Raw genomic sequence first — 21,254 nt, 5'->3', positions numbered from 1 at the left:
TATACGCCACTGGCAGTTAAAAATCCATAAGGATGCGGTATGTAAAAGTTATCTGAAAAAACCACAGTATGATTCATTCAGTTCATTTTCAGTCATTCAACAAGAAATTAGTTTTATTCATTTTTTCTTTTTTTTTTCTTTAGGTAATACGTGTATTCAATCTGTTATACGAACATCTGATGGCAAGAACCTAAATGTACTTAACACATTCTTAACGACTGGTTTTTTATATAGTAAAAATATATTTTCGCTCATATTTCCGAGCACACTTCTTTAGTAATTATGAATTAACGTACTTTTAAAGTCTTTTGTTTGAAGTCAAATAATGCAAAATGAATAAGATTTTTAAAAAGTGACTTCTTTCTGGAGGAAATAATAAGTAATTCAGTAGCGAGCTAACGAAGAAACTCGGTATTACAAATTAAATTATTTTTGATAAAATATTCAAAAAAATTACAGTTTATTTATTTAATTACCGTATCAGAGCTTGTATCTAACATTATCACGAAAACTGAAAAACTCATCCGAAAAACTGATGACGTCATCTCAAAGAAATGTCTGAAGCGACTCATTTTATTGATTGTCTCAGAAACGATTCATCTGATTTCCCCGAAACCATAGTATTGTGTTTAATCTTACATTGTACAAATCAAAAATAATACATTCGTCCCCACCAATAAATTATCTTTATGACTTTACTCAAAAAATGACTACATAAATCTTTATATAGGAAAATACGCCCTAAGATGCATGCGGCATTGTAGCGGTCCGGAAATGAGGGAAGTTGGATGCATTTTTGCACCGTTGGAGTTCGTAGGGATGTCTCAGCCCTTCTATGTAGTGGACTTCCTATATCACGAACACGACGATAACACGAACGTCTATGTAAATCATCAACTTTGTCCCGATTTTTTCGTCCACTGTGCAAATTTCCGCCTAATTGTCCTGGCTTGTTATACCGCCGTCGATTTTTTCTCCCGAACGTTGGCAACAGCCCCATTATCGACGTTTTCGGGGGTTGTGATGCGAATTTCGGTGGACCAGGGGTGAGAGAGCGGCGCTTCGTTGCAATTGTGGAGGGTTTAAGAAGTAGAGAGAGCCACTATTGATCGCATTTTTTGATCCCTTTCCGTGTCGGCCGCCCCGCCGCCCCCGACCCGCACTCGCTAAATGCACCCTTGCACTCTGCCGGATTTTTACCGAGACTTGGAACTAAATACGTTTCGTATTGCGGTCGTAGAAAATTCGTAACCTTGATTATAATTGCGAAATTGCGTCAGGATGCATCGATGTTGTGTGTATGTACGTGTGAATCATGGATTGTTTGGCATTTGAAAATTTTATGGTTTCTAATTCTTCGACCATCATTAGGTGAATCAAGGACGACGGTCTTGTGCAACTTTTCCGATTTTTGCGTTTTTTCAAATGTGCGATTTCTGTTCGGGTCGGGTTAGTTGTGAGACTTTGGGTGCTATGATGGTGATTTAAATGAGTTGGTTTTTTTGAACGCTTTAAAGGCTGCGAAAGGTAACACCCGTCACTTTTTCCATATATAGGTGGCCTTTCACTTATTCTAATAAAAATTCATTATCGGAAGAGATTTCAAACTGTTGATGCGAAACTATAGTGGCTGCAATTGACTCGTTCGGGTTTGACAACCGAAATATTGTATATGCTCTATTTTAAATATTATGATTTCTCACGAACTTTAAACACTAAATTATTCAAATATTACTGCATGCTTGATTCAACCTTTTACCTGTCAGCAATTCTGACGTAGAGAGATGTATAATTAGAGATTATAGTTCGTATTTTTTATTTTTTAGTTCTTCTTTAACAGTTTTTTCGACATATATATTATTATTGCGACCTTTAATACAGACTTTCACGATTGCTCCATATTTTTTTAAGGTTGGTGTGAAGCATAGGTGATAAATTTTAACACCTTCTGGTGACAGTGTTATTGGCAGATAAAACATTAAAAACAAAATGACTATTATCGCTACTAAAACTAATAGTGCGTAACATATAGCTAATAAATTTCCTGAAATTTCATAACTTTTATCATAACCAAGCGACATTTTTAAAATTGTGTGTTCGACTACAACAACATGTAGGCTGTAACAAATTTTATATAAAGAATAAACAAACATCATGATTAAATTGGCATTTAAATCTCACATTTTTAATTTGCTCAATCAAGAAAAATAGTCCTCTAGTTGGCACTAGATTTTTAGCTGTATTTCACATTCCGTGTTGCGAGTAGCTGATCAGAAGGATAACACGCATGGCAAATGCCAACTTCAGGACGTTTCAATTTAGGAAAAGACTAACAAATACCTATCATAAATTATCCTTGTACATTCTGTTTTTGATTTACGAGTGTCTGGTTTCATATTTTTTGGAATTCCATAAAACACGAAAATACAGTCAGCTGAAACAACCCCAGCTAATGACTTGATTTCATATTAAACAACTTTAAACAGAAACGAACTAACTGACACATATATTTATTACAGAACAAATTCTAAAGGTCGGAACATTAACACCAGTAGCGAACGAAGCTCCTGACTCTATTATTTATATTTGTAAATACAGCAGCACTATGTTGTTCGTTACATGCATCTGAACGACTTCATTACATACTACAACAAAATTATTGTTCTCAAATTGTAAACATTTACGATTATTTATCAAGTTTCAGCGTATAATGAAATCATACAGTTGCTTGTAACTGCTATAACTAAAGCTTTATAAGCACTAGCAATATTTCAGGAAACAACGGTTTACGTACATATCATTTCATAATTTAAAGTGTGTTTTATTATTTGTAGATATGTTGGTTATTTATACAAAAATAGAAATTACATGTGTATCCGGCACAACCGAATGCAGTAAGGGCAACAAGCACCTGCAAAACCTAATCGACTTGTTAATACCGTTCCTGCTCTAATTGCACCATAAAACGGTTTGGTGCTCGATATTATAAAACTAATCGAGAAACTAGTGCAAATGAGACAAGTCTATGGTGGAAAAATTTGAATCGGTTATTTATACTTAGTAATCAACAGAGTTGCAGCGTACACAATTGACGAATCCGAAATTCTCACGCTTTTCTTGTGGTACCATACGATCGAAAAAAAGTTCCCTCGTAGGCTATGACATTTGTTTAAAAATAATGACGTTGGCAACACCAACTCGTTCCATTTTTAATTTGACAGTTACGGTCAAATAGCTGTCAAATATAGTGTCAAATAGCTGCAGTGTTCACATCATTATTTTTAAAATAAATTTCATGGTCCACTAGAAGCTTTTTTTTGTTATATGTAATATGATACCCAAAATATTGTTCGTAATGTAACTTTTTAGAAAGAGACCAATATATCTAACCTTAAACTCGTAAAATGGCGTAATAAAGAGAAAAACCATCCTAGAAAAAAGACGAATAAGTAGATCAATTTTTGTCATTGTTTTGTACATGGAGTGTAGACATTGAAATTTTAATTTGATATAATTTTCATTATACAATATGACATGCAAAAAACAGAAGAATAATTAGTGAAAGTTAAGTTTAAACATAAAAGCAGAAAAAAATATAAAGACAACTTCACAAATTAAAAAAATATTTTTTGTGGTAAAGTGTGTAAAAAAATGTCGTCTTCAAATTTCAAGAGAGATTATTTACCGAAATTTTGGGAAGCCGTCATTCATTTTTGAAGGGTTGCGCAGACAAATTTTAGTTATTGTTTTACCGTCTTCACACTAACCGTAAATATTTTTAAAATTTAAAAGTAATTGGTTCAGTAGTTTCAGGGTTATTGGTGTAGTAAAATCACTAAAAGATAGATGCAAAAATATAAAATTAGACGTATGTCAAAATTGCTCAACTAAAACATTTTCCTTAGTTTTAAGCCCGGGTAAGAAAAATCTGAAATACTCACACGGTTGTATGCAATTCCTAGAATTATTTTACAGTCAATTCACACAAAGACAACAGTCTGAATGGGTTTCATTATATACATTATCACGAAGTTATGTTCAAAAACCATAAAATCCGTATACGTAGAGACAGTCATTAAAGGCGAAAATAATCCTGTTAAACAAATTAGAAGCTTCATTTTCCACGTTTGAGTTTGTTTTACGTGTTACATTAAATTATCTGAAAAGTTATTAAGTAAGTACAAATAAGTATGTACTAATAATTTTTTGGGTATGACAGTAACGCAACAAATGGGCTAAATGTTATACGCTCAGTAATGACAATTCTTAGAATAAATACACTGGGGCTCTGAGCAAATATATTAATGGTGTGTGATAAAATACAAATAATTGTATGTATGGTGAAAAATTCAACAAGTTGTAAAACAAAACAAAAATTTCTAGGGTTATTTAGACAAAGTTTTCCTCGTTTCTCAAATACGAGAAAAAAATCAAAAATCCAGTTTTTTCGAAAAATTATAAGATTTCATTTTCCAAATTGTATTTATTTTATAATAATATAAGTAGAAAAATATAGATAATAAAAGTCACAGTGAAAATTAGTCGGTAACATTAGGATTCGAACCCACATTCGCCAGAGCACAAGTTCAAAACATCCCATGGGTAATAGTAAATTGAAGCGGATTCATAAACTACCAATACAGGAGTATATTATTTCATAACATTTAAATAACCTTAACTGCTCAAAATGGTGAGGGGCGTCAGCAAATTGTTGGTACGGATGATTAGACAAATTTTCGTTAGCCCTTTCCCATCTATACAATATCGTTAAAATGCATATGTATCAAATTTAACAATAATGGACACAGACGATACATATACAGACCACTTTTTCGTAGTCTAGGGGTTATGAATCGTCGAGAAAACATGAAAGTAGCCAGTCGCCCGATGGACCCCATTACAACATGTTCGTTAGAAAAAAAATTAACATAAGTATTATTTAATTATTTTGTTGATTAATATTAGGTTAAAAAGGATTGGTTATTTCGATAGAACTTCCCTCGTCCCTGAAATACAATTAATCATCCAGCTTTTTCGAAAAATCATAAAATTTGATTTTGCTACTTTTATTTATTTTTTTATGACTACATAGGTATAGAGAAAGGTGCTACGTGCATCTTTCAAATGAGTTTTTCCTTTACAAAATTTTGTTATGACGTCATCAACATTTTTGACACCTAGGTATATCAGTTTGGATAGGTGGAGTGTAATATTAATAATAACATTAACAACAGTATTGCAGTTTCGGCAAAATGACTTATTCATTAATTTTTTTGAGTCACCCTGTGTAAGAAATTCTAAAAAATGTCAATACCATGGTTAACTCGTACAGGCGCGGATACAGGATTTCGTTTAGGGGGGGGGGGCAATTTTTGTGCGATTTTATCTACCTCCCAAAAATTCGTTCTAAACAAAAAAAATTATAAAATTTTAGCTAGTAGGTATACTCTTTTTCACATAACATGGGTGACATTTGGTTGTTTTCGTTACATGTATATAATTAGGAAAAAGGTGTGTTCGGATTAACGATTTGTTCGGATCAGTAATTTTCCCAAAAATCTGAAAGGGAATTGAATAACAACTTCATACACAACTGAAAACAAACTTCAAGAAATAAACCTAAATTTTATTAAATAAAATTAAAGAATTCTTAAGCAACAATGGATAATAATAGATACTTTCAAAAAATATATTACTCCGTGACCATAAACACGCAATTTTTTTGGCATAAACACGACGGGATCTACCCTGAATTTTTTCAGAATTTTTAGATGGATTTTTCAAAAAGGAAATTTTCCACTATATATTCGTATTACCTCCATTATGCAAATTTCGACCCATTCTCGACGAAATTCGAAATTTAACTAAATATTTTCTTGTAGATTTTGGACCTCAGAAGTCACTTCTGGCTTCATTTCTTCGATAACTTAAACCATTTTTCCAGAATCGTTGAAATATCGCAATTTTTAAAAATTTCGTCGAATTTCACAGCGAATTTTCCGAAAATATTGCTCCGTTACCATAAACATGGTATATTTTTGGAATCAGCACGTCGGGATATATATCTCTGAATTTTTTCTGAATTTTTAGGAAATTTTTTCGAAAATGAAATTTTTCTCATGCAAATTTCGACCCATTTTCGACGATTTTCGAAATTTAACCAAATACTTTCTCTTGTAGATTTTGGGTCTCCGATAACTTCATCCGTTTTTCCAGAATTAGTTAATTAATTCAGTGCTTTGAAATATCGCAATTTTTAAAAATTTCAAAATATTCCATACAACATATGCAGAAAGATCTTGCGTCATTTTTGGAAGTAGATGCATGTTTTCAAGTTGAGATCGAATTGCAGAGTTTTTGTTGGGATTAAAGAGGCATCGACTTCAAATAGCCTCTGTTCGGATTACTGGATGTTGAGACAATCGTGAGTTCGGATTATAGAGGTTGTACTGTATTTACAAAATGAAATATGATTTCAAAATTTTGAAATTGGTCAAAATAAAGTACCTCGGTCGTGTGTCAGGGGGGGGGGAGGCAATTGCACCCATTGCCCCCCCTCTGGATCCGCGCCTGGTGATAAAATACAAATATTTGTAGGTATGTTGAAAAATTCAACTAGTTGTAAGAGAAAAAATTTTTTTTTTCTAAGGTTATTTAAACAGAGCTTTCCTCGTTTCTCAAATACAATCTATCAAAAATCCAGTTTTTTCGAAAAATTATAACATTTTATTTTTCAAAATTGTATTTATTTTATGATAACCCCTATAAGTAAAAAAATATAGACAATAAAAGTCACAGTGAAAATTTATTCAGTAATAATGGGATTCGAACCCACATTAGCCACAGCACAAGTTCAAAACATCTCATGGGTAATAGTAAATTGAAGCGGATTCATAAACTACCAATATACAGGAGTATATTATTGCATAACATTTAAATAACCTTAACTACCCAAAATGGTGAGGGGGCGTCAGCAAATTGTTGGTACATCCAATCATCCGATTAGACAAATTTTCGTTAGGCCTTTACCATTATCGTTAAAATGCATATGTATCAAATTTACTAATAATGGACACAGACGACGCACGGACAGACCACTTTTTCGTAGTCTAGCGGTCATGAACTGTCGAGAAAACATGAAAGTAGCCAGTCGCCCGATGGACCCCATTACAACATGTTCGTTAGAAAAAAAATTACCATAGGTATTATTTAATTATTTTGTTGACTAATATTGTGCGATGAGGAAATTTATAGGTTTTTCAGAGAAAAAGGATTGGTGGAAGGTTATTTTGGTAGAACTACCCTCGCCCCTGAAATACAATTAAACATCCAGCTTTTCCGAAAAATCATAAAATTTGATTTTGCTAGTTTGATTTATTTTTTATGAGAATGTAGAGAAAGGCGCTACGCGCATGTTTCAAATGAGTTTTTCCTTTACAAAATTTTATTATGACGTCGTCAACATTTTTGAGAACTAGGTATATCAGTTTGGATAGGTGCAGTGTAATGTTAATAATAATTTTAACAACAGTATTGCAGTTTCGGCAAAATGACTTATTCAATATTTTTTTTGGATCACCCTGTATAAACAATTCTAAAAAATCTCAATACAATGGTTGACTCATACTCATAAGTATAGACTCATCGTATTTTAGATTTATTTGGCAAAATTTTGAGATGACGTCATCAATGTTGGATGGGATAAACAATTACATTTTGATTAAAAATGTACCATATCAACGATAACCTTAAAACGTTTACAAGATTGTTGTACAGTTTTGATTTTTTTTTTTCAAAAATTTGGATATTTCGAGTAAAAACTCAACGCGAATTCGTAAACTATAGGTGTTGGAATATGCTATTTTATATAATTTAAAACCCATCTGCTACGTACAATTTTGGTGTGATTACATTGTTGATGAGGACGATTAAACAAATTTTGGTTAGCGTTTTACTATAGGTATACCTACTTACATGATATTCATAATCGGTATGCGTGTAAAATTTGACAATCATCGGTCCGGTAGTTTCGATGACTAAGATATCTGTCTAACAAAAATCGACACAGACGGCGGACATACAGGCAGACAAAGAGGTGGAAACGGGAGACCTATTTTTTCGTATCCTAGGAGTCATGCGTGACACATGGAAAAAATTTGAAAGTGGCCAGTCGGTCGATGGACTCATTTACTATACGCTCGGGAAGTAATGATGAATTTTGCTCCTCTTTGCCTACTACTTTGCAAACTTTTTGTCCTTTTGCCCGTTTTCACACTTATTGAAAAACGTGACGGTGCAAAACTGAACCAGAAATATTAAAATGTGATTTTTAAATTAAATAAATTCTCGGTGTATATAATGTTGCACATTTATTATTTAAAATGTCTGAGAATTCAAATGACCATTGTATAGTTTTTACGAAATTTGTATACAATATATTTTATCAAGTAGGTACTTATTTTTGCCTCAAAAAATTATCACAAATAGGACATTTATCTGCATGTATATGTATTTTTTTACTTTACTAAGAAACTGTTGCAATAAGTTTTAAAAAAATGACCAATTTTATCATTTTTCAAGGTTTTATAAATTGTAATAAGAATATGTAAAAGTACATCTTCGCTTCTCTCAGCTCTCTATGTTGGTGATTTTATTAGATAGACAATTTCCCAAACTAAGTACGGGACTAATTGTTGTGAAATTTTAAGTTTATTTTAAGAATACCATGTAGATGGTAAAGCGTTAACCAAAATTTGTCTACTCATTCCCAGCAAGAATTTAATGACATCATTTCAAAACTTTTTCACAATATACTTGTGGCTCATCAATTCTCCCTTACTTTTACCTTAGACATCATATCTTTGGAAAAAAATCGAAGATATATAATAATTTATAATTAAACCGACTACCCTGAAATCTTACAAAGCCCTAATCAAAATTTATCTCTTTTTGTTCCCTCGAAAAAATTGATGACGTCGTTTCAAAATTTTGATAAATAAATCCTGTTTAAAATGTACAGAAAATTATGTGTCAGTAATTGTGTTATAGGTAAGTGCATCCATATTTTTTAGATTTGCGTATCTATCAGAATGTTTCGAATATAATTAATAAAAAAGTTTGATGACGCCATCACAAAATTTTAGTTTTTAGAAAAACTCACTTGGAACATACGTATGGCATGCTTCTCTACCTGTAGTTTAATCGTGAAAAAATAAAAAAGATAAAATTGACATTATTTAATGAGATGCTAGAATTGCTAATTTTACTGTTCTTAAATTTTAAATCCCGGTACCTATTAGAATAAATTTTTTCGATATGTTATTATAACAAAATTTATTAAAAAACTACACTGTAACATAAAATATAAATCTAATTTATGCATCAGCAGTTGTGGTGTGGTCAACACGAGTCGTAATACATTCTTTCGAAGTAACAAAAAACGTTTGTTATTATGTATTAGTTAGAATTTAAGAGTTTATTTGCTAATTTCTCGGCTTTACACGCGTAAGCTATTATCAACAGGCTCCCTAAACTAGAATCATTTTCGATCAATATTTATCAAAGTTCCAAAGCATTAGGTAACACAGTTACGTACTTGTTTACTGAGTAGTAAAGCTGTAGCACTACTATGTCACGAAACGTTGATGACTGTGACCTGTTATATACCTACTTATAATTCGAAAATTTAAATTTGTCCAATTACTTATTAATAATAAGTGTAGATCAGAAGCACTTATATGTATTAAAATAGAAATTAGATGTATATCCGGCATCGTACCTGCAAAACCTAATCGACTTATTAATATCATCGTTCATGTCCTAATTAGATCGTCAAACAGTTTGATATTCCGACTTTGTTTACTTAAGATAGAAATTAGTGCAAGCTGCTAAAACGCTGTTCTAGAATACAGGTATCTGAAAAAAAAAAGTAAAAAGTGAGATAAGAAGCCCGGAATAGAAGTTTCAGTCATCACCGGAGTCGAGAAAAATGTCGCATCTGTTAAAAAAATAGCGCTCGACTCGTCCGTCAGAAGCCGAGATGCTTCGTTTATTTTGTATGGTTTCATCTCCGCCAGCGAAATAAGAAAATTGTCAAAATTTATCTTGCATTCCCCAAAACCCGTCTCGATATTTTCCACCCTTAACGATGCACCAACTTTGTTAGTAAAGTTTCCCACGAGAAATTCCCAACTCGGCTCATACGAAGAAAACTCCAATTCCAGACGCACTCATCTCTCTCCCCCACCGTCGTTCGTCAAATTTTCGCCCTCCCCTCGTCCGGCAGCATCACCTAACCCATTAAAAAGAGACCAATTCAAGTTTAAACTAGGAAAATCGCGCGACAAAGACGAAAAACTCGCCGAGGTCCGAGTTGGCAGGTCATCAGACAAAGAAGAATCGAGAAAGAGGGAAAGCCCGACATAAACACGCTAGAAAAGAAGGCGAATAGACCAGGAAGAGAGACGCGAGTAGACGACGCGGAGGGGAGGTTCGTGCGTCCTTGTCCGACTCGGCGCGAGGGAGAAGGACGGAGCGAACGGGGATGCACGGATCTAGCGTGCGGGCGAGGGGAGGGAAAATGCAAGTGCATGCAAGCGCCGAGTGGCGTCGCACTTGTTGCGTCACAATATGACGTTACTACAGTAGTGATACAGACCACCATTCATGCAACAACACTAGTGCGAATTTTGACAAGAAATGGAAGCGCGCCGCTCGACGGAGACGCAATAGTACGATGAAAAAGTAGACGAGGGAAATCAAAGTCGGCCGGATCTGATCGTCTTTTGTTGTTCTGTTGCAGATCACGGTCGCAGGCGGCTATGGCGAAAAAACGGAGCGCGAGAAGAGGAGATTTCCACCGATCGCAGGCGGCGTGGTGACTACGAAGTTACGAAAACAAAAACTGAGCTGGCTACGGCCGAGTGACGATTTTGGGATTTAAATTAGTGGGGGTGTGCAGTGCGCCACTGACTCGACGGTCGGTTTTATCGGTAAAATTTTGGTGTAATGAATTTGAAGCAATGGGTCTTAGAAAATCTTGTTTTGTACGAATCAGTGTAGCAAACTTGCCGCTCGGAAAAAATGGCGGAGTGCTCTTATGCGCGATGCGTTCAACAGAGGAGAAATATTAGGAGAGAACTGCAAAGATGGACAAGAAACATGGTTCACATCGTCGGTAAGTCCACAAACCGAGAAACACTGCATGCCACTACGCATTTTCGCCGGAAAGCCCGGACGACTCCGGTGTTCACTATAACCTGTTGACTGCGACGCGATGCCCACGATTTTCCCCTAGGAAATTCAAAATCTTGCGTTGCCAACACACGAAAAACAAACTCCGCATCTCGAGCTCGCCCCGTCTCCTCTGCATTTAATGATTTTCAAGATGCACTTTTTTGTATGCGTCGTGCCGCATTTTTCTCCATCGGCGCCGAATTATTACTTTGTTTTTTCTTTTTCGGGAAAATTCGACGCCCTCACTCACCCCGCCCCAGACTCCTCGTCGCACCCAATTATTGCAAATCCTCCCCCGTTTTTATTTCAGAAACGTCGCTTCAAAACACCCTTTGCCTCATACGCTCGGCAATGAATAAATCCCATTAACATGTAAATGTCAATGTAACCGTGAGCTATATTTGTGCATTTAATGCACGACTTCACCTACAGAGTGCACTGTGAAAATGCACCTTTCGGAACGCATGCGCCAATCTCGGTGCCCCATTTCGAAGAAGAGGCAAACTCAGAATCCCAAAATTCGCTCCTTTTCTTTTCACGCTCCAATTCGTCTTATCGTGGCAATTTTTAATTACGACGATTCGCCGAAAAGGTGCCAATATGGCGTCGATCGGTTCGGGAGGGGAAGACGAAACCGGATTTTTAACTATAATAGTCCCCTCCTCCGACCCGAAAAAAGTGCTAGTTTCGGAAATGATATAGTGCGTATGGCTCCGCCCATTTAACCGACAAATCACATTCGATTGTCTTTTGCTGGAGTGGGTGGAGTTAACCGCAACTTTGTTTTTCCACTTTGTATATTTTATGTAATGATTTTTTTGCGGTTTTCTTTAATTTTCTTTTTGGTGCGGTTGTTGTGCAAGCGGTAATGATTAACCTTGGCTTCTCTAAATGTCGATAGTTTTGACCAATTATACTTTCTTGTACTCGGTTGTTATACTTTATTTGTAGGCTAGTTCCATGTGCAATTGACACCATTATAATTGAATGTTGCCAACATTGAAGTTTTTGTATCATTTTATAATTATATGTAATTTCTTTCTGGGTTTTTCACTATCTACGATCATGATGGTCGTGTCTAGTTTTATTTCTCAACTTCCTGCTGGTCTATTAAGGATTTTTCCGAGTTTTCAGCCCGTATCTGTTTCACAATTTTTTTTATGCTCATTTCCGCAATTTTTACACAGTTATTTTATAACTAATGATTTATTGCATGCTTTCGACGAAACATAGATACTTCATAATCTATGACAGCTAATGTATAGAACTACAGAATATATATTTTTCTGTTTTCTTCAACGGTATTTCAGCTGAGAGTAATTTATAAAGCTGTAAATTTTAAAATGGGTACTGTTTTGTTTCTTATTAAGTTTACGCTGAAGAAGACTAATGGATCGAAATTTCTTTGTATAAATACACGCATTACACCGAAAAACAGAAATATCAAATATCCGATCTTTTAATAAAATAAATGAACATCTCATGCCAAAATAAGTAACTTCATTTTTATTTATATTAACAAAATTAAAAATTGTACAACGACAATAAAATGCTGTGTTCATGTTACGTATGAGATGCGATTAAATCATTTTTTCCGTAATCACAATTGTCATCGTATCTAAAAATTTCGGTAGGCAGTATTTTATTAATGATTTTAAGTGTTTTATGTTTACAAACGTTCGAATTATCGAACGATTTTAAGTATTGAAGTATTATGTTTTATCAACATCATTGCTATTTTTTTGTCTACACTTTAGAATTATAAAACATAAAAAGATAAAATATGTCCTAATTTAAAATTTTAATTTTGTTTTTTTTTTTTTTTAGATAATAGTCTGTTCGAAAATTTTGGAAAATATTGTAGCTATAAATTTCTGTTAACCCAAAAATCTTTTGCTTGTCATTTGAGCAAAGACCCGTAAATAAATTTTCAAAATAAGTGAAACCTCAGTTTTTGATATGTAGTAACTGTCATTTCGAAGATGAGCGGCAAAATTGAGCTCTGAATTTTTTGAAAACCAACACCGATTTATGACTAGATTCAGAGAAAATTTATTTTTTAGGAAGGCAATCGTTTTAATTATTGTGTCCGTGGTTACGTAGAAACTATGAGTTGGTGACGACTCCCAGTATACGTGGTGTAAATTTAAAATTTAGTTTAGTTGTTATATAAATTATTAAGTATTGCAAATAAATTAAGCAACTATATTTTTCCGTTCTAAAATTCAGAAAATGTGCCGCTTGATAAGTTACACATAACTTGTAAGACATTTTAAACCATTGTAGTGTACCTATGTTTCGGAATTCCAGTATATTTCAACCGGAAACGTTTTTTATGAGCGACGATTTTGTTTAACGACCAGTATTTAGCTTTCTATTAGGAGAGAGATTAACTTAACCAAACTTAATGATAATAAAGTAATATACACTATATATAACAACAAGACACTAAAACCGTTATGGTGACATAATATAACGTTTTATTTTTAAAAAGAACAGAACACTTTTCTAGTTTTCTCTAGTATTGCTTTAAATGTCGAACTGTTACATAAATACATTTTTAACTTAGTTACATGAGTCATTATATCGATGCAAAACAACTGAATTTTTAAATAATATATCAAAGTTGTTTACAGCAGGGCCTACTATTTCGTGTTACATGAACAAATATAATACACGCAGAAGTGAAAAACCGTATCACATATATTTTGTTAGCGTTTATTTCTAACGAAAAAGGCATCATTTAGTGAAAAATGTTACATTTTATATTTAAATTCTAGTTGTAAAAGTCATAAATTATGTTTTTTGACGGTTGTATCAGGTGTTACATATCATTTTTTTCAGAGTAAATCATGTTAATATATATGTCAAAATGACATTGTTGTTTTGAACCTAAATTAGTTTTGTAAGAACAATTTGTTCGTTTTTCAAAAAACTAGAATGTCATCTTAATAATTCCATTCTTGAACGATCTGTGGCGAACTACATAAAAATGATTTTTGTATGGTTAGAGAAATCCATATGTGATCCCGTTTGACATTAAGACTCGTCAATAAACTTAGCTTTACTGCATATAAATATCAACACCAGTAAATGAACTATTGTGTGCCAAACAGAATCTATCATATTCGCTAGACTCCAATTTTGGAGTCAAGTCCTATTTAATATGTATCTAATTGAAAAAAATACTGTAGCTATTTCTCATCAGTTTTAAATCAGTGTATATAGTTTTTTATATTTGTGGACCAATGTATGAAAAAAGTTTTAATATAAACTTTCTCATAATTTTTTTTAGAATATTCGCTATTAAAAAATAAAACAATTTTCAGTGTGTATTTTCCCCGTTTCATATCAATTCCTGGTGACATTTGTGTCAAAGCGCCAATTCTCATCCGCCCATAAGGCCGTCAACATCCCGTAAAGGTCACCCCTATCGAATAGTAAAAATGACAATAACGCAACAATAAATTTCCACAACGAAACCGCACACTTCTCTCTCATTCTCCCTCTCACTCGCGTGCATTTCGGTCGATTTCTAAACCGGCGCGAACCAATAAAAAATCGCCTTACAGCCGGTACCTTTACCGTGTGATTCATGCTCGAGCAACAATGGCCCGCAAGGCCACAAACTATTCATCTATTCCGAACCTGTTTTAGAACGGTCGCGTGGGCCAATAGAGTACCGGGCCAGCCTCCCACCACCGCCGAAAATTCGGCGTCCTGTTCCATTGGCTTGGTTTGGTGCTTAGATGGCCTTGAATTAGACAAGAACGAAACGCGTGCGGCTTTTTTCGACAAGGCCCACTATATGGGAATGGCGACCGCTGGGCTCGCCCGAAACAGCGCCGAGAAAGAATTTTGTCGGCGTCGCTGGGTAATTTGACCCTAGACGTTTGTACTTGAAATTTGACCGAATTTGTTGCTGCGCTATCGTGGCGTGAACTGAATCACGCTCAATTATTCCGACGCTGACCTTCGAAAAATTATTAATTTGTGATGATAGCGGTTCGGGGAAGGTATTTTTGATAGTGAAGCGGTTCGCGAAAAGATGGCTTGGATTTTTTTTGAGCGAGCGATAATGGAGGTGTGATAAACGGCGAGTTGTGATTCAGGTTTGCGGCGGGAGGCGGGAGCTATGGGAAAGAAAGTGAACGTTGGTGGGTTTAGAATAGGCGGAAAAATTACTTGAGACGTTTGGAGATTTGGAAAAAATTTTAAATCTACAGATTTTTCAAGATAAATTTCTCTAGCAAAAATTACACTGTCCATATGTTTATACATATACAGAGCTTTGATAAATATTTCTTACACTCAGTGACCTGTGAAATTTAAGAATGTTACAGATTTGCCACTTCTTAGTAATGGTAGACATTTTTAGCGTTTTAATTAATATGGTTAATATGTCATCTGACAGATTAATTAGGGCATTTCAACCTTCGTTGCGATTATAGTTACACATTCCTAAAGAGGCGGAACAAATCAGTGCCCACTTGGATTTATTTATGAACCTATGTCAATCAATTTTAGTTTGCAAATATCGCGTCATTATCATGAAATATCTAATAGAAAACACAAGAGTGGTAAAAAGTTTTTGTTTTACTAAAAAACTGAGAAAAAAAAACTGCAAAATCCGTCATTTATGATTACTGAAACGTTTTATTTGCTTTTGTGGAATAATATTTTCTTAAAGCATTTTCTGCGCTTTGTTCACTAAACACGTTTTTACGTAATTTGTTACAAAACACCAACGACCATGAGACCGCGTTAATTTAACAGAAAATAGTGAAAGATCCATCTGTTCTGAATAACTCGATTCAACATTTTACCAAATTTTACGTAAAATTGCATTAGCCAACAAAAGACAACGTTGGTCAGAAAAGTAGCCATTTTTTACGTCCCAAGCGTAAACTAAGGAAGTATTGTAATTAAGTCCAACGAACGACTCGTTGTTTTATGTTTTTTCGACGTTTCATGATCCCTAGAATACGAAAACAGGTCTTTCGTTTCCGTCTGTCTGTCTGCCGTCTGTCCGCACCGGTGTCGATTTTCAGTAGACAGATATTTAATCTTCTAAGGTACCAGACCGATTGTTGTTACATTTTGTATGTAGCTAAATTAGGAATATCGTGTAGATAATAAAAGCTAAGCAAAATTTGTCTTGTTGTGTCCACCAACGATGATATTACGTCATCTCCAACTTTTACAATAGGAAATCTTTTAAATTTTATAAAATAACAATCATCTACTTGTAGTTTATGAATCTGTGTTGAATTTTTACCCTTGGGATCCAGATTTTTGTAAAAAAAAAATAAAAATCGTATAACATTTTAGAATTTACATTTTGAAATTGTGCTGTAAAACCTTGCAAACGTTTTAATATTATCGGAAAAATGGTAAATCGTTGATCAAAATTTATTCGTTTACGACCCCCCCTAAAAACTGATGACGCCGTTTCAAAATTTTGCCAAATAAATCCTTTCGAAAATGTGCAAAATATGATGAGTCTATACATTACATTAATATTTTTTAGAATTGCTTACATATGATATCGAACAATTTTTTAAAGAAATATTTACTTATTGCGCAATAATTCATTAATATGAATGAAGTTAATACAGTTAATTTCGCTACATTTTTGAATTAATAAAAAAATATATAGGTAGGGGAAGGGGGCCTAAAGCGGGCATAGAGCCTAAAGCGGGCACTCTCTTTAGTTTTGGCGTTTCAAAAGATGGTGCGCCCTAACCGCGCGGACATAGTACATCCCCCCCCGCATACTTCACATCAGTCGCCCGGGTCTCCTGCGAGTACCCAATTATGTGCTGTAATAAATAAATAATTTTCACATGATTTTGAAAAATATTGCAAAGTGTGTCACATCTGTTTTTTCTATGTTTGTGATTTTTAAGCTAAAAATGAAATTCGTTAATCAATTTGTGTTTATTCGGCTACCATAAGGTAGCAGTTAACTGCCACTTGTCGCATCATTTTGAGTTTAGATGTTGTTTGCAATTTTAATTGTCGAAATGGGCAAAGCGGGCAGGGCAAAGCGGGCGCTTGTCCGGTTTGTTCTTCTAGTGTATTTACTAAATATCTATAGTTGTTTCGAAAAGAAGAACAAAGGCAATGTGGAGTCTGTGAAACAAATTATAAAAGAAGAACTTGCTGAAGATAAAACGAAGTCTAAGAAGTGAAAAAACCAAAAAGAAAAATACGAGATATATCACTTTAAAAAAATTATATTTCGAATTACCAAACTTCAATCCAGGGGACCTTCATATTTATATTCATATCTAGTCTACAGTTTTTACAAAAAAAAAAATATAAAGTTGAGCAACTTTTACATCACACTTTAATCGGCACATTGATGCATTTTTTGACGAAGTGCTGAAGAGGTTTGCATTTTGAGATAGAAGGTCCTCTGGGGAAAAGTGTCAGCTTTCTTTTGATACCATTTATAATCCTAAAAAAATCCATGACTGAGGTAAATAACTTTCGAAAAGTCGAAATCTATTAAAATGAGCTTACTTAACTTCTGGTTTGGTTGCAGACTTCAGTATTTCTAAAATGCAATTCCGGAAACCCTGACAATGTTTTCAATGTATTTAGTATAGAGCGAAACCGAACCAGACGCCAACCTTAACCATTACCTGGTTTGCCCTAGATGAATGCCCGCTTTAGGCCTCCCCGTAGGGCAAAGCGGGCAGTTGTAAAGATGTAGTTATCTGCTTCTAACTTTTTTTTTAATAAACTTTCTTCAATTTTAGTTATGCATCATTGAAAAGGGTTAAATCAAGCATTATAATATAAAAATTTAAAGGATCTAGATTATCCATAAACTACTTTTTTTAATATTTTTCCTTATGGTGCCCGCTTTGGGCCCTCTTCCCCTAAGTATCTCTGTAATATATTATTCGTCGAGAGTCAAGGGGGCGGAGCTTAACTGCAAAATCCTTATTTCTCTACGAGAAACTAAAAACATGGTTTTGAGTATTGTGTTGTTCAAGAATACTATGTATATTAAGAAAAAAATAAAACCAAAGATTAAGTCCCACCCATACCTGCCCTGACCTAAATAGTAATGAAGTTTTCATTCGTTGTCGGACCGAGGGGCGGATCCTAGTTGCAAAATACCTATTTCCTTACAAATATTGTCATTTTAAACATGTTTTAAGTTTCTAAGAAATAAAAATATCACAATTGAGATGGGGTGGGTGGGTGGGGTTATGTAATTTTTTTTTAAATAAATAAGTATTTTGCAGTTCAGTTTCGCCCCCTTGGTTCACGGCGAATAAAAAAAATCATCACAATTGACGTAGGGCGGGTGGGCGGGCTTAGATTTTGCGTTTTTATTTTAATATATATGTAGACTTCTTTTCACAACATGAAACTTAAAACATATTTAAAATGGAAAATTTGTATAAGGAAATATCGATTTTGCAATAGGTCCCCCCCATATGTATATTAAGAAAAAAAGATCTATGTGATGGTTTCTACTAGAATCGGAAATGACGTCAACTTATTTTTTTTTAATGGTACACTAGGTATATTTTTTCATAAACGGAAAGATTGATTTTAGAATATTAGTTGCGTTTAAATTTTTTGCAAAAAATCAATCTTTCCATTTATGAAAAAATATACCCAGTGTTCCATAACAAAAAATTAAAGTTGACGTCATTTTCGGTTTACCCGGAAGTGATAATAAAAATGTGAGGTTGTCATCACATAAAGCTTTTAAAATGATACAAATTTGCTCTAAGAACTACACGTTTATCTTTAAGAATACAAAAGTTACCGGGATTGTATCAAATAATAGAACACCCTGTATTTTTTTTAGACTTTTGGCTAAGGCTAAAGGGCTATAGGCACACAACAAAAATCGATTTATTTTAATCACCATTTCTTTCTTATTTTTTAAGTATTTTTTAGTTCGCTGGAATTATAACCCAAAAAGTGGTAAGAAAAATCAAAAGTTAGGGCTTTTAATTACGTTTATTCAGTTTTTGGTAGCCGTTTATTCTTATTTAATTTTAATTTTCTCTGTATTTTAATACAGACTGAATAATGTTTTATGCGAGTTTTGAGCAATAAAGAGAATTTATTTTCATTTAGACACTTTGTTAAATATGTAGCAATAGTGTAATTTAAGTTCATAATGTTTGGTTAATCTGTTCTTAAAATAAAAGAAATGGTCTAGGGTAGTAGATAGAATTTCCTCATCAGTGAAATACATTTCAGCTTTTTCGAAAAATGAAGATTTGATGTTACTAGTTTTATTTTTTTCTGAATAAATTATAAATTAAATAAATTCATATTCATTAACCACAAGTTTATAATTGTTGCTTTATAAAATTTAAATAATATTGACCATGCATAATTTTTAGGTGATGTCATCAAACTGTTGATGGGGATAATTAGACAAATTTGGTTATGGTTATATCATCTAGATCAGTGGTTCCGCAAACTTTTATTATTGGTGGCACCCTAAAATATTAAACAAAATTTGGCGGCACCCTGCCAAGAACAGTTTTAATTGTAACTAATTTATTATCAAAAACACTTTATCACATGATTGTATAATATGTAATGATTGATGTTAAGATTGTTTTTATAAATATTTATTTTATAAATATTTTCATAATTTAAGCTTGTCTTTTAAAGCCAAAATTTTTTACTGGAGCTTAAAATATTTTCATTTCTACCTTGTATACTTGAATTTACATATTTTATTTAAGTGTTCAAAAATATTAGTTAAATATGCTAGTTTTGTACACCAAACGTGGTCTTGAAGGAGGCCAAAAAATTGTTCAATACATATTTTCTGATTCAAAAAACGTTTACATCTGTTTTGTTAATTCCCAAAATCGGGAAAGAACACGGCCTTTAAACCATCTCATCTTTTAGCCATCTTACTTCAGTATGAAGAAAATTAACATGTTCAGAACACATTTTCCATTACTGAACAGTTGTACCATATTAATAAAATCATATCATCAATTATTATTTTTTAAAGTTGGTTTTGTGCTTATATTTATTAAAATCATTATAAAATTTTCACGGCACCCAGTTTGCGAACCACTGATCTAGATATTCAAAAATAAAAATAATACTTAATATTATACTATATACAATACATATATATTGAAAGGTACGTACAACAAAACTGATAGTTATTCGCGAAGTTTAAGAAGTCGGAAAAACATTTTGTGTTATCAAAATTATAAGGAGAAAATTAACCCTTATCCAACCTTTTTAGACGCTACTGAAAGATAAATAGGTAAAATTAATTTATTTTAGTAAATCCTACCAACTGTAACAATAAAACTTTTGTCAAGACTAAATGTTGCTATAGAAACGAAAGACGATCTTTTTATCAGAGGCGTACAACGAATTTGGACATTAATTTTAATAATTTTTATCTCTAAAAGGAGAACACTTTCACCTGAACTTTTTTTTACTTTTAGCACCCATACTTCGAGATCAATTGCCGATTTTATTTTGTACGTACCTTTCAATAACACGCTGTATAAGTATCTATATTATTACAACGTTTTATTTTGTTGGAAATGCTTTATTCTAGTCAATGTACATACAACTTAGGTATATTGATTTCAATTGTATTTAAATAGGCCACATTATGTTTTCGTAATTTGGAAAAAACAGGCATGTTTTAAAACAGGGATTTTTTTGAAAAAAATTTAATTTTTTGTAAATATTACAAAGTATGTCTGCATAAATCTAAAATTTGATCAATGACGGCTGACAACGTGGAATTACACAACCCAACCTCGCTTTTTCGTATAATAAGGTGAACGCTTTTCAACATCTTTTTAAAGTGAACAAAAATAAGTAAAAAAAACAACGCCAACTTGATGAAGTTCCAATCGAACACCCGTTATATTACATTTATAAAATTATTGGGGTAATGAATTTATAGTTGAAGTATGTTCAAATCGTCAGAAGTTTGAAACAAAAAAACCCATCATACCTATTTGAACAATACACACAATACATACGTG

The 21,254-nt window shown here is 33.3% G+C and overlaps 1 protein-coding gene across 4 annotated transcripts in view; it reads left to right on the top strand.

Annotated features, from left to right (window-relative positions):
• The window catches only part of Eip93f (Ecdysone-induced protein 93F), a 156,979-nt gene that overhangs the window by 28,439 nt on the left and 107,286 nt on the right, over positions 1-21,254 (top strand). For 2 of the 4 annotated variants that reach the window (XM_064051559.1, XM_064051556.1), the window contains exons 1-2: positions 10,633-10,743; positions 10,802-11,176. In XM_064051559.1, coding sequence (XP_063907629.1) covers positions 11,083-11,176 — 94 coding nt within the window. In that variant the 5' untranslated portion in view covers positions 10,633-10,743; positions 10,802-11,082. Of the gene's footprint in view, positions 1-10,632; positions 10,744-10,801; positions 11,177-21,254 lie in introns of those variants that run through there. The other 2 variants (XM_064051557.1, XM_064051558.1) reach the window with 2 other exon arrangements.

Source organism: Zophobas morio, unplaced genomic scaffold, assembly GCF_036711695.1.
Source record: "Zophobas morio isolate AGI-343-1 ecotype UQ-CSIRO unplaced genomic scaffold, CSIRO_AGI_Zmor_V1 ptg000009l, whole genome shotgun sequence".
NCBI lineage: Eukaryota > Metazoa > Arthropoda > Insecta > Coleoptera > Tenebrionidae > Zophobas > Zophobas morio.
This window is presented reverse-complemented; position numbering and strand designations above follow the sequence as displayed.